Source organism: Atractosteus spatula, chromosome 5, assembly GCF_055471065.1.
Source record: "Atractosteus spatula isolate fAtrSpa1 chromosome 5, fAtrSpa1.hap1, whole genome shotgun sequence".
In the NCBI taxonomy this organism is placed as follows: Eukaryota; Metazoa; Chordata; class Actinopteri; order Semionotiformes; family Lepisosteidae; genus Atractosteus; species Atractosteus spatula.
The window spans coordinates 41,159,666-41,181,502 of record NC_142710.1 but is presented as its reverse complement, the minus strand read 5'-3'; the positions used below and the strand labels follow the sequence as shown (position 1 = coordinate 41,181,502).

Here is a 21,837-nt window from a genome sequence, read left to right as displayed (position 1 = left end):
GATAAGATTCTGGGAATGCTCTGTTCCGGAATGTTGCGTTTTCACGTTCATTCTGGAAACTTTTCTGCTAAAGAACAATTTTTCCTGGAACGCTGTGTTTATAAGTGTTTGAAACAGGTATTTCTTGCAGAAGCAGACATGTATACAGGTATGAAGTCTTTTTTTAAAAAAGAACTACTCTCCTGCAGCAATGACATCAGCAAGCATCTTCATTAGAAAATACCACCTGTTGTGGAAGCTGAAGAATATGGCTGGAGTAAATTTTATGAAGCATGTCTGAGTAAAACAAGGAAACTAAATTTCCCTTGTACAATTACAGCAAAAAGCTACGTTCAGAACTAGGCAAAGTATTTTCATACATTTGAAAAAAAGATTTTGAAAATGACCTAGAACATTATGTTCTTTAATGGCTTCAACATATATTCTTAAGATGATCACAGCATTTTTGTTTGTCAGATCTTATGTGGACGAAGCTTGCATGCAAAATTACATACGTGCTGGTACAGAACAACAGAACTCTTCATAAAACACAAAAGGTCTTTACGTCAAAAAAATAAGACTAACGGTAGTCACCTGCACAAGTGGCGAGTCCAAAACAATCTACGTCATGTCAATCACAGCTGAGTGAAACTAAAAGGAATTACAGACTTATCCAAGTGTCGTACTGCTTTCTTGAATGCAGTCAATTCTAACATTTCTTTTCAGCATTATTGATCGTTTGTTACAAAACAAGCCAAAGATGCCTTCTCTTTTTTTAGCGTTCTGCTTTCCCTATGGGGCAAGCAAAGTGGGGGGGGAAAAAAGCTCACCCCAGGTTTGTGACATTTTGCTTTACTGCGGTTTTACACTTAACTAGACAACAAGCAGACAATTATGGTTGCAGCAGTGTGCTTTACAAAGAACACATTGGAAGCCAGCAGCTTCCACCAGCTAAACATACCCATTCCCCTCAGCCCCGAGTAGGGAGCTCCTTACCTGCGGGTACGCGGCCCCAGACACCGGGAAGACTGTGGGTCGGGGCACATGCTGCAGAGGGTGTCCCAGGTACTGAGGGGTGCAGACAGTGGGCAGATGGGCCTGGATGGTGGTGTAGGGGTGCAGGCCCTGTGTGTGGGGGTGCGCCATAGCCGAGCCAGGGATGGCGTGCGACTGGTAGATGGTGGAACCCACAGAGATGACGGGCACCACGGCAGCGGCGGTCACCGTGGCTGTCACCGCCACCCCTCCAGACTCCATGGCACCTCCGCTGTCCAGCACTCCCCGGCCCGCCTCAGAAGGCCCTCTCCCTCCCGCCCCCCCGTTCGCCCCACACCCCCCGGCCGGCCCCTCACGCTGGGAACCGACGCCCCCTCCCACAGTCTGCTCATACAGCCAGTACCACTGGTGCGCCACCTCAAACAGCACCTCTGGGTACACCCCCCCGCCCTTGGCAGCCTCCTCCACTGCCATGCAAGCCTTCTCCAGCATCACGTTGTCCTGCAAAGAAGACGACAGGATGTTAAACTGGAAACGGTTTTGTCCACAAGCCACGAGAGTTTGCTACTTCAGGACTTCTATCAGGACTATCAGGACTTCTGTATCCTGATAGCAATAATCACTCGGCACCAACATCTACCCTGGTTAACGTTGCTTTTTGCATCAGTATGGTTCTGAAGCAAATAGTCATGACTACGGGCACGAGCATTGTGGGAAAGAACTGGACAATATTTTGTGGATCCTCATTCTAATATAATGGGTGTCACAGATAGAGGTCATGACATCTGGTACTGACTGTTTCAACCAGGGGCTTATCTCCCCCTGAAGCACTGGTCTTCAGCTGAAAGGCCATACCTGCTCTTTGCACTGCACTAGGGCTCTCTGGATCTCGTTAGGGTTGAGCGCGTGGGCGTGAGGCAGGCAGCTGAGGGCGAGCTCGGCTGCCGCTCGGACCATGTTGGGATCGCGTGCCCGGGAGGCTCGGTCCGCCAGAGACGCAACCTCGGGGGGGGTCAGATGTCCGTCCCAGCATTCCACTAAGATATTGAGGGCTGCACTGCCAATCTCCATGGCTTGGCCTGGAGGACAGGAGTGGGATACGATTACCCTATGAACTCCCACAAAACCATATTAAAGAACAGAAAAGCTGGAGGTAAAATTTGACTTGTTCCGTTTTCTACCAGAACACTTGCTCTTGAGCTGGAGACATGAAGGAAAAGGGGAAAGACAGCATGAGAGAGACAGTCCTAGCTCTGGAACAGGAAGCCCAAACTAGGCACTTCCTACAGAACTACAGACAGAAACAAAAGGTATTAGAGCTGGACCAGTGAGTCCTCCTACTGCAGCATTCCCAAGCAAAATCACTTTGCTCACATCAGGAGACAATGCATACTACTATAGCTCATATGTGCTAGCAAAATGGAACCAAGTACATTGTTTAAGAGCAGGTACACCCACCCGTGATCCAGGACACGTGAGAGGAATAGGTCCTGGAAAGCCAGTTGGGCGACACGAAGTTGTGCAGGCCCAGTGCGTACAGCCCAATCTCGAAGGCACAGAGGTGCAGGTTGCGGTGGGGCCCTTGGTGGCCGCCACTGGTCGAGGGCTGGGTGAAGATGGAGGTGGAGCTGTTACCCCCCGCCTTGATCAGCACGGTCTTGGCCAGCTCGAAATAGAAATGGGCCGCGGCTTCCGAGGGCTGGTTAGGAACGTGAGGGGCGTGGCATTCCGGGCGACGACCTTTGTACCTGCAGTAATCGAGAAAACGGAAGGAAAGCCAAAGTTCTGTCTTAGAGTAATTGTGTGAAATGGAAATTGCCTTCACTGGAGAAAACACACCCAAGCTTATTACAAGCGAGTAAAAGCACCCTACCTGTTTTTAAGAGATCTAAGTTTTAACTTAAGAGCATTAAGGCATCATTTTTGTAATGTGATGAAAAGCTTTTTGACAATATAAATATATCATGGTTGCATTCAATACTCCTGCCGTTTATTTAAAGAACGCGACTTCTACCCCATGCTGTCTACACCCTAGCAACTAATCTGTATTGGAATGGTACCGTTACTGGGAATTATCCTGTAATGTTACATGTAACATAAAAGTATTAATCTGTTATAATTGATTCACTTTGGTGACACTTTTTATGGTTGAGTGTTACCTTAGCCATTTTTCAGTCAGGAGGTATTATTCCCATCCAGTGACTGCCAAAAGAGTTTTGTTAATGGTCTGTAAATAACATCTCAGTCCCTTAAGTACAATTAACAAAATACCATCAGTCCCTGGAGAATTGTCTTCTGCTTCTAGTAATTTACCTCTGTGCTAATTACTTTATCTCAGACTTTGCCTTTGTTTAGCAAAAGTGATGTTCCCCATTTCTATATTGATATTTTACTCAGGTGTTTAATACATCATCCACAGCAGCTATCTAAACTATTCACCTTCACCCTTTTTTACATTTTATTGTGCTACAAAATGGAATCAAGATGTATAATTGTGGTTTTCGCCATAGATTTGCACAACACACTATAACGTCGAAGTGAAATTAAAATACCAGTTCGTCCTAAATTAATTGTAAATATAAAACATGCATAAGCATTCACCCCTTTTGCAATGACATACCTATATAGACTTTGGTGCAACTAATTGTCTTTAGAAGTCACGTAACTAGTTGAGTGGAGTCCACCTGTTCCCACTTAAGGTGTTTCACATTAGTTGATGTTAAATACACCTCTTTCAGGGAGGTTCCCAACAAATACTACATCATGAAGACAAAGAATCTGGGATAGGGTTATTGAAAAGCACCAGTCAGGGGAAGGCTATAAGAAAAATTCCAAGTCCTTGAATATCCCACAAAACACAGTTAAGTCCATTATAAGGAAATGGAGAAAATATGACTGTGAATGTGTGCAGAACGGCATCCTGAAAAACTGAATATCTGGACAAGACCGTACACTAGTCAGGAAGGCCACCAAGAGGACAACTCTAAAAAAAAAAAAAAAAAGTGTTGTGCATTCGAGATGGATAAAGCTGTGTAAGACAGCAATTGCAGAGGTGCTTCACAAACATGGACTTCATGAGAGAGTAGTGAAATGAAAGTCATTTTTTTTAAACTCAAATCAAATCTCAACTACAGCTCACCAGAAGGCATGTGAGAGACTCCGAGATCAAGTGGACGAAGTTTCTATAGTCTGATGAAACCACAATTGACCTTTTTGGCCTCAACACTAAGCGCTATGTTTGGCACAAGCATAACAGATTAATCACCCAAAACATACATCCTAATCCACAATGGAGAGGCTTAAAAACAAAACAGTCAATATCCTTGAGTGGCCCAGTCAAAGTCCAGACCTCAGTCCAATCGTGAATCTGTAGCACAAGTTGAAAATTGCTGTTCATTAATGCTCCTCATTCAGGTTTAGAGAGCTAGAGTAATTTTGCCAATAATGGGCAAAAATTGCAACACCTAAATGACTAATTTCTGCCAGACACACCTCCACCAAATACTAACTGAAGGGGGTGAATACTTATATAATCAAGTATTTTCTGTTCCATATTTATAATTAATTTATGAAGATCTGTAGCATATTTTTTCAGTTTAACATTATGGAGTGTTTTATGTTGATCAATAGCAAAAAAAATCTGAATTTAAATACATTATGATTACATACTGTAATTATAAAAAGTTAAAAAAATGTCCAAGGAGGGTGAATACTTATCAAAATAAGTAACCTCTATTTCCCTTTCAAGTTTCTACACAATTATCTCTGAGACTCAATCTTTAGCATTGCAATAGCAAAAGAACAGCACTTCAATCAATACCTTAACTTGATTAATTTTTTTAATAAGTTTATAAAGTGCTCTCTTTCTTCATGTATTCTGCATGTATATGTTTTTGGCTTACTAACTTTTGATTTGCTTACACTTACGATAAATGTGTTCTGTGCTTCCGAAAGTGTTCTGAATATCTTTGAACTGTTATCACTTATCTTCTTGTGATGTCTTATCTATAATATCCCCTGCTACTTCAACTCTTTCTTTTAAAGAAGATTAATATTGCACTCAGAGATTGTACAAGATTTAAAACCACGATAACTGATGGTGCATGCTACCTATTGTTTTTCAAGTGACTGAGCAGACCACAAAAAGCAGCTCTTAGACAGAACTGTTTCGATAATGATCACACCACAGTAAAGGAGACCCCTTGCAAATCAAACCTTGCCCACTTACCTGCTGGTGTCTGCACTCTTGGCCCTGGCTCCACCCCCTGCTCTGCGCGAGCCACTCGAGGATGATGAGCCCAGCGAATCAGACGATGAACTGCTGATGCTGTCACTGTCTTGGCCCCGGCCCCAGGAGGCTGCTGCCCAACCACCTCGCAGGGGGCGTCGGCTAAGCGTAGGTGAGCTATCAGAAGTGGTCTCAGGGGCACTGCTGTCAATGCTCGCCATGCCTGATGCAGAGAAAGCCACCGAGACACATCTTAACAAAACAGAATTAACAAAACGCTTTTACACAAACATTTTCTTAACATTTCTTAATTTCCAGGTTATTTTCTTAGAAAATTCTACTCTACCAGCTAACTAAAAGTTGTTCAGAGAGCAGGTTGAGCTGTGTGGCATTAGTTTGAGCCCGAGTCCTTGTCACTAGCAGACTGTGACTAAAATTCCCAAAGTGTAAGGTGCATAACTTGCAGAATGTCATCAGGCCAGAGTATCGGGTCCTTCCCAATTTACAGTGGCATCAGTGAGAGATCTGCCATTCCCCAATCAACACTAACACTACTGCATGATGCCATGGAGCGCAGCATGTCAGAAGATGGCTGGCTCTGTCAGGTGAGAATTTCAGAGGACCACGTCTGGAGGTCCTCCTTCTCCTCCAATAATACAGAAACCCAAACTATAAAACAATCTTCAACATTCAGCATTCTTCTGCAATTCAAAATTGACTGGATATATATTTTACATAGATGGGCCAATTCCAAATTCACAAATAAAAAAAAATGAGATGAAAACAAATCAGATGGCCAGAGTCTAAAAGGGCAGCTAGGTTCGGACATGATTACCTGTATGTTTCTTCTTCTGTCGAACTGGGGACCCCCAGCAGCGGCCACTGTACGCCCCCCGTCCCCCCAGAGCCAGACGGCTGGGCACTGTGCCCTCAGGTTTAAAGGGAGCTGCCTCACCCTGCTGATCACATGTGGAGGACTGAGCTCCGTCTGCAAGGCAAAGCACTGACCATCAATAAAGGGAGCAGCCAGCTAAAAACTGGGTAAATGCAGAAAAATGCACATCGATAATTTTCTGTTCTACGGCAGCCTTTGCAACAGTTGGCCACAGAGGATGAAACTCATCTCTTCCTTCCATAAGCATCAGTCTTTTTAGAGTTAGACATGCGATCCTCCTCCCTACCTTGCTCTCTGGTGTCATTATAATTGTCCCCTGTTGTGCTCTGGACAGCAGCGGGCAGCGCTGCCTGCTGGCCGGCCGCCGCTCCGCCGGCCACGCCCTGCACTGCTGCGGACCCTCCCCCCGCAGCAGGGCCAGTGTGCTTCGACACGCCGCCGCCGGCCCCGCCGGCCCCGCCGTGGGCGGCATGTTTCGAGGGGCTCTTCTGGCTGCTGGCTACAGGCTTGCTGGAATAGAAGGAGCTGAGAGTCTGGGGCTTGTGGGTTTGGCTTTCACGGTCCAGCAGCTTATCCAAGATCTGCAAAAAAAACCCCACAAGGCAGCCATGACCAACAGACACCTGCACACAACCACGACATAAAGAGAAGAAGCTTGAAGAATAAACCAAGTACAAAACAGAACAGCCACCAACACATCAGTATGTTAAAATCTGGCCTTGTGTAAGGCCTAATGCAGCAGGCTCCTGTTTTTGGAAAAGGCGTGGAGAATTCGACAGGACACATGAATGCAGCAGGACAGTTTAGCACAGTCCAGACCTTTTTGAGCTTGCTCTGGTCATCCTTGTAGGTAATCATGAGTGCCAAAGCCAGGTCTCCCTTCTCCCGTCGCGTTCCCTCACAAAGCAAAGGGTGCTCAGCCTCGCTCACCGTCGTCTTCATCCCTGAGAGGGAGGACATCGTCAGACACCTCACACACAAAGGTACATGAGCACTTTGACAGGAACGCAGAACTCAATTTATGAAACCCAAACATATGACCATGTTGTTGAACAGAATGGATACCCTCAGTATCTCTGTAACCATAAAATGAGGGCAGTAACTGTGTAATGTTGATGTGTTGTGCGAAGTTCATATTCACATACTGTAGCCTCTTTTCCGTGCGTCCACGGATATATATGGTTTGTGTCTGGGGTTAAATGACGTGACAAAATCAAATTGTATATGTAAAAGAAATGGCAATGAAGCCAACAAAGGCCTCACCTAGTCTGTAGCCTAACGGCCCACCCAGCCCATCTGATAGTTGCTAACAGCTCTGATGATCACATTCTGGGGTTTCTTGAAACAAGTCGGGGTTTTGGCTTCAACAAAACTGCTTGTTTCATACCCTCACAACCCTTTGTGTAAAGAAGTCCCTCCCTGTTGTCAGATTTAAATTCACTTCCATGTAGCTTCCGCTTGTTAAGCTCTGGTTCAGGTTTTACAGTTTACACTGAAAAAGATTGCTTGGTTGACTGTCAGTGTCTTGGAAGATTTTGAGTTATTTCACGATTTTAATCAGGGAAATTACATTTATAACAAGCAAGGAGATGATTCCAGAACTTAGAAGAACAGTTATAAACAAATCACACGGGAACACTCAAAACAGTTAAAATATACACATTTACAATGCACTGGTAGGAGGAAAATGGGATGTCCTTTATGTCTGGGTTATCCAAACATACATAACACAGGGTTACTGTACTAAAAATCCAAGCTAAGAAACTTTAAGCTGGTTAAAAGCGTCAGACAAATTAATAATGAATACGAGGTTTGAAACTGGAAGTGGTTACTCATCACATTGCTTTCTATATTTCTCTCAAGGATGCATTTAAAACATTTAACTGAACAAAACACAAAGCCAGTAAAATTACTGTAATTGCCAGCTGAGATTTAAAGCCTTTTCAACACAAAATATTAATTTCTTCACATCTTTGCCTATTTTATCATTTTGTCTGTGCACATGTGCAAAATTTCACACAATAATTTATGAAGTCTAAATATACAGCATGAAAGGGCTATTTTACACCTCTACAGGAATAGTTGTTTTATGCCAATAATCCCATTTATATTGAGTCCAATAAGCGATCAATTATCTCAAGTAACACATTCTGCATATTAAATGTAAAATAAACATTTTCTATGTTAAACGTTAATGTAGTCTTATAAAAATAGAGCAGGCAATTCTACACAATAAAATGGGTTTGTTCCCTTTTGAATTTGAATTTGTGCACTAGCTGATAGATGGGAATTCTAGCCCTGCTGTTTAATGCCATCGACGGTATTTGCTTTAGACCTGTAGTGCTGTGATATTGGCAGGCGTGCGTCTCCAGCGAAGCGACACGGCCCAGACCGTGGCAACTTACCCAGCGCAGCCACTGCAGCCTCAAAGCCCAGCTCCTCGTCGCCTGGCATCTCATTATTACGATTCCGGCTCGGGGGGCGGGAGCCCGTGGGGGAAACCACTGGACAAATAGGACAGGGGGGAAAAAAAATCAGGGAAAAAAAGCCTCCCCCAAAATCACATTGTACTCACGGTCTTATCAATGGAAAAATAAAGAACACTGCTCCAAACTATAAAAATAGATGCTATACATCCACAAGCATGAATTTCTTTGCCCCGATGACCAGTGGCAGAACGAGTACTGACTTTCACAAGTAAATCACCAGTGATCCGAGTCGATAATGACTTAACTGTACAATTAAACATCACTCGTCCGGTTTCCGTGATACTTGAGCACCTTCAAAGCACCTTCAAACATGAAACTGTTTACTGTAACTGCAGTGTTGGTGCCACTAACCTGGAGTGCAGAGCACATCAAATATGAAGCTGGCCAGCATGAGGGGCAGCACAGGCCTGTAATCACAGAAGTTCCCATCTCGCAGCTGCTCTGCCCGGTCCCTGATGGCACTCATCTCCACCAGGCCCAGAGGGATCTTCTTCAGCAAGGCCACAATCTCCGACTCCTGGTAGGCCAGCTTCACCTGCAGGCACAGGGGACAGTGTCCACTCTCAAGCTGGAGTGTGCTACAAGGAGGCTGTGAGAGACAGCTGTAGTTCTGTCTGAAGTCACCAGAGGGCCTCAAAGCCCCATCGAAACCTTAACAAGAAAACTTGTGCTTCAGGAAGCCACACGTGAGGAATTGGCAAAAAGAGCGGACTTGCATGAGAATTTTAATAAAACTCACGTGTCCCGGATGAAGCAAAGAAGTGTAATTATCAGGAAGAACAGGAGACTAATGAGTAGACTGGGGGATACAATACTATTGTAAGCCAGTGCTATTCAATAGTACAAAACAGCACCCAGAAAAATCTTTTTCAACAATAATTCTAACAAAGTCTTGAAGGGGCCACACAGTGAAGAATTAAAATATCCTTATTTCTCTCTTAAGAGAAATGACACGGATCAGACATCCGATGCGGTTCAAAGGCAGACTGACCTCATTGCCCGAGAGAGATCTGACCTTGCCGCTGCCCTCATGAAAGACGTCTGATCTCCAAGCCACAAATAGAGCAAACGTGTCAGAAGTGGAAGAGTTACATAATACGTAGTGGCAAAAGATGAAAAGGTGACCCCGCAGTCTACATGGCTACAATGTCAACAATTCCGAGTGATTAGGTTTAAAATAGCTGCTACATGTTCTTAATACTTCAGAATTGTGCCAAGGGGCCTCCCCAGTTTGAACCTCGCAGGTTCAAGACCGACCGAGACTGGGATTCTCCAGTGTTGGCTCACAATTGGCCAAGCGCCGCCGCAAGTGGTGGAACACTGACCCCTGTGGCCTCCTGGGAGCTTATGTAGTGAGGGTACGTGCCTCTCCTCTAAGCAGCACCGCAGTGCCTGTGATGTGTTCAAAGACAAACAGTGCGAAAGTTCAGTTCAGTTTATTTGTCATACGCACAAGTGCAATGAAATGCTTATTTGCATGTGCGCTCCTATACAAAGGAGTCACCAAGAAACAAACAGAACAGCAGCAGCAACAACATCAACAAGTTAAATAACATCTAACCTCAAAAAGTCATTAAAACAATAAAAAGCCAGGTTAATTTTGTTGGCCTTTAGCACACTCGTCTTGAGAGCGGATCATGCGCCAGGAAGAAAAGAAAGAAAGGTCCGGAAACAGCCCCATTACCTCCAGGGCCTTGGTGGAGGCCGGGGGTCGCTGCAGCTCCAGGGTGAACATGCCGGTGCTGAAGGCCAGGTTGTGGTACTCGGGTCTCTCGCTCAGCACCGTCAGCAGGAAGGCCGCCTTGGAAAGGGTGTTGGTGGCCACCTGGGTCTGCCGGGTGGTTGACACCTTGCTTTTCTTGCCCTGTTGCGACACACAGAGCAACACAAACACATGCAGCACACAGATCAGCTTGAGGTAACAATACTGGCATGTCTTTTGTTAAGTTACATGCGTTTCTATTTTCACTGACTTGAAAACAAATCACAAAGTAATATAACTAAAGCATCTGGGTAGACAACTAGAAGGTAGTGAAATATATAGGAATGCAAAGGTTTCTGAAAATAGTTTTTTTAACTCCTGGAGATTAAAAGCATGACAATAAAAACGTCCACAATTAATTATTCTGCTAGGTTTGACTAGGTAGGACACCCCCACCAGCTTTGTCATGAGCCTAGGACAAATATGCTACCCGTCTGTGGGAATGCCAGCTTTAAGATCAGTTTAAAGGTATTTCACATAAATGTCGTCAAACACTAAATCCACATTGTACCAATTGAAGAAGGTCATTAGTCAAAAACAGCCCCTGGTGCTGCATTGGGCATCATTGTGCTATGCAGTAATGCCTAAACAGGTCTGCAGGAAACTGATGTGTACCATGCCACAATTTCCTACAATAAATGGCAGTCTATTTACACACTCACTTTACAAGACATCTCCTGGAGATTTCACCTCATTTTATGGCACTAAGCTACATTTTTTTTATTAAAATGACTGCTTGCACCATAGTTGAAGTTTAGTAAAATGAACAATATTAATTGACTGTAGTTTTACTAGTTTTTATTGCATGCATAACACAATCCTGGAGTATGTACTTCCATGCATGGTCCCTACTAACATTAACTACCCAACACTATTGTATACGAAACATCAGCAAGTTGAGCCACTGAGGCTCTTGCCAAATGCACCCCTACAATTGTCCCTCGTTCAAGGTAATTGAGATCTTCTCCTGACCTCTGTACATGACTTGAAGCATGCTGGGCTGTTATGTGTTTAATTAATAGAGTGAGCCAGACCTGTGTCGAAGACCTTCAAACGGTGGTGCACCTCGTTTGACCAAGTATTTCTCTGTTTTTGTCCAATACCTTTATAGATGAATATAAACAAGGTTTTCATCCAGCTAATGGAGTAATTAAACAACTCAGATATCAGATCTCAGGCGGAGCCAACAGTCTCTCTCCAAATCTTCATAGGTTGGAGATGGCCACCCCTGTTCTGGACATTTTGGGCGCCTAGCTCGTCTTTCTGCCCCAACACTGTGTGTGACAGCAGCAAGGTGACGGAACAAGCACCTTGGTCTGAGGCTGCTCCACTTTCAGGTCAGGAGGGTTGGCCAGCAGATCTCCAGCCAGCTCCACAGCCAGCCGGCAAGCCTCATTACTGTAGCCATGGGCGTGGAGAGCCTCCGCACAGGCAAACAATACCTGGAACAAAGAGACACTCCAATGTCACTACTCTTATATAGCTTAAAACAACAAAAACATGTCAACATCAGAAAAACAAATCATGCCTTGAGAAATAAAAGCAAGTAACTCACATTGGTTGATGACAATTTGAAGCCCTTTCAGACATACTGTATGTAAAACAGCTTCAGGAAGTCCTACTAAACCTTGCACAATGGCACAGACTCATACCAGGCATTTTAAAGGCAACTACGTCACCCAAACTGCAGAACAGGTGGATTGGCCAGCCCAGAGGAATCAGAAGAGAAATGCACTTTCCTTTAGCTGAAAACAACAGCGATCTAGAAGAAGCATTCTTTACAGCTCTTCAGGATCTTGATTTACCCCTCCATGCTTCAAGTACCTTTGACAAATATAAACCTCGAGCACCTGCAATAGAAGTGGCTACCTGCACTATAGCACAGTTCCGTCAATAAATACAATCAGTTTACACAGGGAGTTATTACAAAAATGATACCTGCATATGGTTTGTTAATGAAGCTCTAGATCCTAAGAGACACACTGTGTTATTGACCAAACATTGGTTTTTCAAACATTTGTGAAATCAATCACATTTGGCTCAAGGATACTTGAGTTTCAGTACCGGTTACTGAATGCGCTACACAGGTGTTACTTATTTGTACATGCCCACCCTGACAAAGATCTATAGGGATCAAAACAAGAGCTGATCCAGTCTTACACTGCTCCTTAACACCATACTTTGCTTACTGTTTCAGAATGAAGAAACATTAATAGAGAAATAATCTCTATGCCACCAATTCCAGTGGTAACCTTAACATCTAACTAGTAGATATAAATGATTTTCAGGATATTGACAATCTTGAAATGGCTTTGAAAAGTTTTTTGGACAGTGTACAAAATTAGTAAACTGTTTTTCTTGTTTTAGTTAAAGGGGAAAAAAAAACTAAATTACATGCCCCATATATTACTGTTATCTTAAGACCACTTAAGCATTGTGGTCAAAAACTAGTGGAAAGATCTTATTTACCCTGTTTTCAAAACATCTCACATGGAATGGCTAATGCTTCTTCAGAGGTGACTGCTGCAGAATCACACCTTGCTACAGACAGACCTCCGACGTATTTAAAGGAACATGTCCAAAACAGGGGCTTTCTCCAGCATCTGTGTTACACGAGCATCTGTGTTAATTCTAGGCCAAGACTAGACCAAGGCCAAGCCCACCAGATGATCCTGCAAGAGTCTGCTCTCTATTGTCGGATGTTCTATTGCTCACAATCCCTCTGTAAAGGGATTCCCTGTGCTCGGGTTAATACGGAAGGACTCAAATGCAACGCCTCCTTTGCCTCACCTCCATGCGCCCCTCCTGCTCCAGCGGTTTGATCCCTGCAAAGATGTCCGGCTCCTCTTCGGGATTGCCGTCAGGGGCTCCTCGCTCACCCCCCTCCTCCGAGGCCGCGCTGATGTAGTACGCCTGGTAGTCATCCTCCCCTCCTGCAGCAGCCTCCAAGGCAGGGGCCCCCTTCACTCGGTCTGCTTCCTCCTCCTGGCGACTTCTGGGTGGCTTGGCAGAGGCAGCGGCGGGTTGGCCGTCCTCGATGGGGTCCTCGCTCCCGTCCTCTTCCATCTCCACCTCGACCTCCTTCTCCAGAGCCACCTCCAGCTCGGCCTCCTTCTGCAGAGCCACACCCGCGCCCTCTTGAGAGCAGCAAGCTAAGGCTTCTGCAGCCGGGGTAGCGTGGGGCACCCTCGATGCCTCAAAAAGGGGCTCCTTGGGGCTGTTGCAACTGCCATACTTTCGGGGCTCTCTCAGCAAGGGGCTCGGGGCAGGCAGCATTTCAGGTGGGGGGGGGAGGAAGTCAAAGGTGTTGCTGGCTTCCGCGCCAAGTGCCAGGCTGGACCCGTCATCCATGCTGAGCTCGGCCAGGTCTGGCTCCAGGGAGCTGTCTTCACTGCTGGTCCGGCGCTTGCTGCTCCCGTGTTTGCTGCCAGCGCTCATGGTGCCACCGCATGCTTTGCCTCCTTGGGCGAGCTTGGCTTTGCCACCAACGGAGGCGGATCCGCCGCCACTAGACTTGTACATACCTTTGCTGTCATCCAAAGACAAGGATACCGCCCCCCCCAGTCTACTTCCCAGCACCAGTACCCCGCTGCCGCCCCCCGAGGGCAGTCCTTTCCTTTTGCCGACGATGGTCTCTTTGGGCCTGACGGCCACTTCCTGTTGAGGGGGATGAGTGATGCGGGTCTTGTACTCTGAGCCGGCCCCGCCCTCCGCCCCGCCCACTCGGCCAGTCCCCCCACCCGGCTCTTGGGGATCCCCCAGCCCGGCCCGCCCTCCCCGCTGCTGCTGCACTGCCCTGGCCCAGCAGAAGGAGGCACTTTTTTTGTCAGAACTACAGTAGGTAATGCCGGCCAAGGGATAGGCCACCTCCCAGCTGAAGTAACAGGACTCCACAGCTGGTTTGAAACCCTGGAACAGCTTGTCCAGAGATTTGCGGTGCTGCCCACGCTTGACAATCTCTATCACCTTCAGGTGCCATTGCTTTAGCTGGGCACACAGCTCCCAGCGTCTAGAGACAGAGAGAGACCAAAAGATCAGCAGCTGACCATACCCATCCCTTCTGTCTAATGACTGTACACTTGGCAACCACTGCTGGACAAATGCAAGCAGGCAAAGTAACTGATGCGACAAGATAAGCAAGACCGTTCGTGATATCTGGCAGAGAGAGTTAGCAAGGCTATGGGTGATAAGGTACACATCACAACGATCAACCCAGAATTACTAATGGGCAAAAAATAAAGTTGCTTTCTAATACGTCTTGCCATGAAATATTAAGTAATATTGCCAATGGCAGAAACTCTACAAATGTCACAATGCAACATTTTTCACTAAAACGTATGTCAGCTATCCAAAATTAAAGCCATACTTGTCTGACCAGCTAAGTAAGGCAAAACCATTTTGATGAGATGCATTTAAGGAACATAAGATGGCTGCAGAAAGCACTACAACTGGATCTCAAGTTACTTCCGGGAAGCAAGTCTAGGGCGGGTAGTGATAACGCACCCGAGACTGTTGTCTCAATATCCCTGCGGTCAAAGCTAGCGGTGCTGTGAACGCCTCTTCCCGAGTGTGCACACGTACCTCTGAGGGTTCATGGTGGGATCGAGCACAGCCAGCCTCCAAAGCACCACCATCTCGTCGCACATGCTGGCGCAGGCATGGGCTGCCACCTCCGACTGCCCGTTGCTCCGGCCCGTGTGCCCGCTGGCGCTGCTGTGAGAGGCGGACGTGCGAACGCTGTACCACCAACCGATAATCTGGGGGGTGGGGAGTATCAGGTCAAACACACAAGGTAGACCATCGGTCGGTACGTCCCAAAGGACACGCAAGAGACACCAAAACAAATGCGCACATTTTTTAGGCTGTAACATGCTGCATATTAATTCTTACCTTTAATTATTCTATTAATGCAACAACAATACCTCACCACATTCAAGTATCTGTATCACAGAACAACTTACATAAAAAATATCACAATAAGATTCCCCGTACGAGTTCACTGATGACAGACTATTTTAACACTGTGGCAAACGGTGTCTGTGCTTGGTGTGGGAGCAGGATGGTGTCACTACAGTAGATGCCTTCATTTCAGCCTGTCTACACGTGTGCCCAGGTATGGATCTGTGCGTGCTGCACCTGCTCGTAAGTGAGGCACTGCTCAGTCAGGATCTCCAGCAGCGGCGCAGCGTTGCTGTCTCTTCTCTTGAACATCTCTCTGACGATGGACAGCAGGTTCCAGATTCCCTCCGGCTCTCGGCCTCTTAGAGGCCTCAGCAGGCAGGCCCACTCTGCAGCGGCTGGGGGCTCGGTGGAGGACAAATACATGGAGTTCACGTCACTGCGGAGAGACACCAGGTCACATACAAGGAGGTGCGCCTCATCTGACAACGGCTACCCTATCTGCGCTCCCCTAACGCTCCTGAACTCCTACCACTCCTGAACTCCACACTTCACACATGTTCTGCCTGGAATCTGCAGCTAAGCTTTACTGTCCAAAAAGCAAAACTCACTTGAGTCTGCTGCTTTGTTTCTCATCCAGCCCCTGGGAGAGGCAGGAGCCATTCAGGCATTAGAGGTTTCCGCACCAGAGCAGGAATCCGCAGTCTCCAGTGCACCTTGTAAAAGTCTCTGCGAGAGCCTAGCTGTGCTTTTAAACTACACAGAGATCAGACCTTACCAGCCAGTGCCAGTGGCAATCAATAAACTTTCAGCCAGAGAAGGCAGGAACCTTCACTGTATGTGATGAACAATCATGTAGTGGCACCTACAGCGCAGGCAACTCAATTACATAAAATCTTTTCAGCAAACAGAATCAAATAATGTTTCCGTTGAGTGTTTTCAAGTCCTGAACTGACAAGCGATTTTCTTTTTTGTGAGACTGCAGTCTGGTTCACTGCTCTGGCACACATCTCACCTGAAGACCACAGGCGAAGGCCCGCAGAACTTGTGCAACGTCTTCTTGATGTTATCGCTGAGCGTCGATTCGTCCAAATACCAGGTGCTCTGGTCAGAAGCGGACGGGCCCGCGGTAGGATCTGGACAGATACAATTACGTTTCGCTCAGTGAGTTAACTGCCATTTCAGTCTAAAATTACAGAAAGATCTTCTGTAAATCTCATGGCGGCTGAAACCAGAATGTCCGTTATGAGGTTGTAAGACAAATTAAAACACTGATGTGGTGCACACATGAACTAATGTCACTGAAATGATTATAGTAAAATACCTTTCTGCCTTGACACTGAAATAAAACAGCAGTGATAAAATCCAAAACGCAAAAAAGGAGCACAAGCTATAACTGAAAGCACTATGCTTGAACTAATACAACTGGCAATGTGATTTCAAGGATTCTCATTTTAATATGGCAAAACTCTGTTAAAGCCTGTAAAAAAAGGCTCACACATTTGTTGAAGTATTAGTTTTTAAACATTAGGTGCTCAGCTTATCAGAGAGGAGTGTGAGGATGTGAGTGAAGGCTGTACCTGGGGCTCCACAGACAGTGTTAATGGCTGTGGACTGAGATGACAGCAGCTCATCCAACAGGCGTTGGGCTGTGGGCAGGATCTGGAAGACATAACAGGACAGCCTGCTCACAGACACAGGCTTCTGATTTTAGTTCCGCTCAATCTCTTAATTATTGAGGTCGATCATACCCTTTAACTCCAGTTTGCTTAATCTCTAGTTTAAATGCTTGAAAAGACTCTTTCATTCTGAAATTAGGATTAACATGGTACCAGCCACCTTTACAAACAATTAATGTAAAGAGCAGGAGCTTGTATCTTCTTGAACCCATACAGAATGAATGCATATTAATGAATTTTTAGCTGAACTGATGCATCCTTATGTTTTACCTTGAGAAGAGTAGTGCAAAACAGTTTGAAAAAAAGGGACATACTAAAGAAAATAGTTTGATGAAGGGTTCTCAATGAGCCTGAGTAAGAGCTCAGCTGGAATGAAAACCGGACTAGGTACTGGTTGATTTGTCGGAAGGGGAGAGCTGTCCAGTCTTACCTGCTGGGGCAGTTCACTGATGAGGTACTGGGCGAACTTCTGCAGCTGGTCCCTCTGCAACCTGGACAGCGATTCGGACACTGGGGCTCGCAGACACACCGCCGACGCCTGAGGGCCAGGAGAAAAGCATCAGTACCGCCTGTCAGTCACACCTTCCTCTTCAAATGGAGAAGAACGGCATGCAGTTTGTTCAAGTGATATCTAATGAGCAAACAAGGCCCTTACAAAACTAGATCTCACTGAATCTTGCAACCTTGCATATAATCTAAATAATCAGATATTTCACTGTTCTGCCACCAATCAGAAATTGGTAAAATTGAGATTTATTAAACAGTGCAAATTTAGAAAATTGAAATATAATATATAATATATTATATATAATACATATAATACAATATAATAATTGGGGGAAAAATTAAAAAAGGAAAACTCCTTCAAATATATCATTTGCAGAAGAAATGTTTCATCATGCACTGTCAAAGCTAGGAAGCATTTTAAGATCTATATATGCAAAAATATGTGGTAATAATTATAACATCTGGCTACAGCAGAATCTAAATATACATGTATGATTAAAGACTGATTTGATTTTTACAGTTTCCTTATTACAGGAACTTTCATTATGAAAGTGTACTTTTTAATTCCAGAATTTGCAGAGGGTTCACATGATAAAAAATGTATTATGCTTCTATTTCATTATTAGTTGGACTACAGATGACAGGATCACTCTCTCTCTAATTGAGTCTTCAAAGCATCCATTCACTCCCAGTAAGCTGCTTATCTTGCTGGGGGACGCCCTGAGCCGAAGCCTATCATGGAAGCTCAGGAGGCACATGGGAGGCACGTGACAGCCCCCCCTCTCCACCCCGACGGGATGCCCGACCACAGCAGGGCCTTGGAGAGGAATCATCTGCAGCCGCCACTGAGACTTAGCCAGCAGGGCTGTGGAAAGGGGGAGGAAACTGCAGAGCTTGGCACAACTCTCCCCCTCAAAAACAATTAAGGAGGACATGCAAACTCCACACAGACACCCATGGTCAGAACTAGACTGAGGAGCTGAGAATCAATGGCACTAACTGCCTAGCCACCACTGCTGCCCATTTCAAAGCATTCTGACTTAAGAGACAACTCAGCTGAACTCGTGTTCAGATTTATCCTTTTCATTATAGCAACATACAGTAGGAAAGACTAACAGTGGGGTCACTGGCAATCGCAGGCGGTGGCCAGACTCTGTGGTCATCCACAGAAATGGCTCTAGCAACAGTCCTCAAGCTGAAAACGTCGGATCTAGGGTCAGGACTAAATGTATAATTTTTAGCCACACAAAGGCACTTAGAGGGCAACAGGATCTGCAAAACTCCAAGACAACACTGTCTCTCAGCTTCCCCTAAAAGTGGGAAAATGCTGAAAATGGCAAAGAATGCAGATTCTTGAAAGGTAAGACTCTTATGCTGGCACCGAGATGTGGCTCAGATGATTTACTGCATACACTGAATAGCTACACCCTGTCAGGTGTCCAGCTGTCAGGAAAGTACATTACCACAAAATCACATAGAGGCAGACACTTACTGAAGCCACAATTTAGAGCTTTCCCCACCAATGCGCAGCCAGTATTTAGACTTGATTCACACCAGCACAAGACACTTAGGACACTTCCCCTGAATTAAATGCTGAAAACGCAAAACCCTTAGTTTTTGCCTGCCATAATTGTTAGCTGTGTTATATACATTATACGGATGCATTCCGGATTATGTATTTGAAGAAACAATGTTGATGTAATTGTTAAAAAGCATATACTGAGATACTATTCACACGGAAAAATGTAAATAAGTTTTCTCCAACCTCTCAATAGTGGCGTGCCAAGAGTTAACTTCCTCACTTCAATGACTGGATCTACTGTATGTGCCACTGATACTTTAACATCAATAATAGTCCTACTTGCATTTTAGCAGCTTCATTAAAAAATAAAGACGCCGATCTGAGTGTTTAGCACAACCCTTGCCCTTGCTGGGTTCTCCAATCTCAGGCCAATAGTTTGGTGCTTAAAGCAGAGCACAAGCCTCTCTCTGTGTGTTCCGCCGTTAACTTAAGAACTGACTTCATACGTGCAAATATCTGTTCCCAGAGGAATGCAGATCCAAATGCTAAGCGCAGTGAAAAACCCAAGTCAAAAGTCAAATTTCACAAGCAGGGACTTTCAACAGGTCACAACAGAGACCCTGTGATCTCTCTTGGCAGCCTCCAATAGGTGCCACTGAGCTAGAATCCTAAGCTTCAAGGCCCATTAAGTCTGAGCATTGTAATTTAACAAATAAAATAACACATTTTAAAATCCTCAACAACCCCTTCACCGTCACACTGTTAAATCCATGAGAGTGCCTGGCTTGAGTAGAAAGGAGAAGATTAGACAAAAACACTAAAAAAAGAATTTTAATTACATTAAAGGTTAACTAAATATTTCATTCCATTCCTAGAACACTTTGTGCCGTTTCACTTAGTCATCTCTCCACCCATCTCGTTGACACAGGTAAGCCTCTTAATATGGAGACTCTTTTTTAGGCAAATCGTCAAACAGCACATTTGAACAACTGAAAAACGCCTTTTATATATTTCTCATTTGTCAGTGGCTTTACATGTTCCACAAAACATTGTGCTTTTTGTAGTTTCCCTCTGTGGCTTGATTTGTGTTGACGCTGTCAAGACACGGCTCTGATTTCTATGTCTCACTATGGCCCACAGGACAGACTCAGCCTGGTCCGCCTCATCCTACAGGTGTTTGTCGTGCTTTGTCTGAAAATGTCATTGGATGCTGGATGTGTGAATAATGATTCAATTATTTATTAAATCATTATAAGTAGATGACTGAATCGTTCTTTTTATGTCAAAGAGCTTTCACTGGGTAGCATAATTTAGATATTGAGAGCAGTGAAGTATACTTTTTAATTTTTTTAATTTGGTTTCTTCACAGCAATTCCTATAGCCCAGGAAATAATCAATACTGCTCTAATCATAATGTTATGGTTATATAAAGCAAATAATCCTCTAATAAGCAATAAGCAGAAATTAACATTTACTGACTGCGAGAGATCAGATGAAATGGGGTTTAACATAGGTATTCTAAATGCTCAGAGGCATTTACCAAGTCATTTCAGTCATCTATTATCAGCAATAATGCAAGGAATGAACGTTTTGAGTGAAAGGCAAATTCAGGAACATTCAGAAAAGGTAACACTTCTTTACACAGGGGATTGAGAGAGCCTGGAGACAGGTACACAGCTACATGGCTGAATGCAGCTCTCTGGAATCCTTTAAAAAATGGCGATGAAATTCTTGGGTCATGAAGCTACTAGTAACAAAACAAACTGTCGTTTATATCTCTTATTAAGTTCACACAAACAAACTAGAACCCTTTATACTTGCACATACATGTCTTTAAGAAAGGAGAAGGGATGGTCACGAACCCTTAATTACCATTCACATGAAAAGCAATTGAAAGAAAATTTGCAATTGTTCAAGTCTTTAAGCAACTGTGTGCAGACCAACATCAAAAGAAAATGAAAGCATTGCAAACATAAGCATATGTGGCAAACAATGTCTTCCTTTTGAATTCATTTGCAAATCTCAAGCTTCTTGCTTTCCTAACCAATAACCAAATTACTGCATTTGCACAATTCACGTCAGTATTTAAAAAGAAGTAAAACATCTTCAAGCAGAAGAGAGCAAAGCAGAGAAAGCTGTAGGAAACTTGTTTACCCAGACTTTCAGTGCATTCAATAGGCACTTAACCATTATGATTGGTCAATGGTAAACAGTGGTAACATACTGCAAAAATAAGAGTGCAGAGTACTGATAGTGGAGCTCTGATAGTCTAGGCTCCATACAATGACCCTGCTGTCCCTAATCCTGCTGGTTGAGCACCACTGGATTTCGAAGGGTAGGAGTCCAGGTTCCCTTTTCCTTGGCTTGTTATGCAAAAGAAACACCTGAGAGCTGCCACCTGACTGTGAGCTTGCAGCAAAATCCCGAGAGGCACACCATTCGCCTAATTACATTGAAAGGTACCGACTGATGCATAAATAATAATAATAATAATAATAATAATAATAATAATTCCTTATACTTGTATAGCACTTTTCTGGACACTCCACTCACAGCACAATACAGGTAATGGGGACTCCCCTCCTCCATCACCAATGTGCAGCCCCATGTGGATGATGTGACAGCAGCCATAGTGTGCCAGTACACTCACCACACATCAGCTATCAGTGGGGAGGAGAGCAGAGTGATGAAGCCAGTTCATAGATGGGGATTATTAGGAGGCCATGATTGGTAAGGGCCAATAGGAAATTTGGCCAGGATGCCGGGGTTAAACCCCTACTCTTTTCGAGGAATGCCCTGGGATTTTTAATGACCACAGAGAGTCAGGACCTCAGTTTTATATCTCATCTGAAGGACCGCACCTTTTTACAGTATAGTGTCC

General features: G+C 44.7%; 1 protein-coding gene across 1 annotated transcript in view; it reads right to left on the bottom strand.

Annotated features, from left to right (window-relative positions):
- Positions 1–21,837, bottom strand: part of zswim8 (zinc finger, SWIM-type containing 8) — a 54,458-nt gene that overhangs the window by 7,383 nt on the left and 25,238 nt on the right. Inside the window, exons 5-21 of the mRNA XM_088916405.1 lie at positions 17,358–17,465; positions 16,829–16,910; positions 16,264–16,384; positions 15,486–15,687; positions 14,931–15,106; positions 13,140–14,358; positions 11,660–11,791; positions 10,272–10,451; positions 8,939–9,122; positions 8,504–8,602; positions 6,918–7,042; positions 6,385–6,679; positions 6,039–6,191; positions 5,204–5,426; positions 2,434–2,723; positions 1,831–2,054; positions 976–1,476 (exon numbers count right to left, since the gene is read on the bottom strand). Coding sequence (XP_088772531.1) covers positions 976–1,476; positions 1,831–2,054; positions 2,434–2,723; positions 5,204–5,426; positions 6,039–6,191; positions 6,385–6,679; positions 6,918–7,042; positions 8,504–8,602; positions 8,939–9,122; positions 10,272–10,451; positions 11,660–11,791; positions 13,140–14,358; positions 14,931–15,106; positions 15,486–15,687; positions 16,264–16,384; positions 16,829–16,910; positions 17,358–17,465 — 4,314 coding nt within the window. The remainder of the gene's footprint in view (positions 1–975; positions 1,477–1,830; positions 2,055–2,433; positions 2,724–5,203; positions 5,427–6,038; positions 6,192–6,384; positions 6,680–6,917; positions 7,043–8,503; positions 8,603–8,938; positions 9,123–10,271; positions 10,452–11,659; positions 11,792–13,139; positions 14,359–14,930; positions 15,107–15,485; positions 15,688–16,263; positions 16,385–16,828; positions 16,911–17,357; positions 17,466–21,837) is intronic.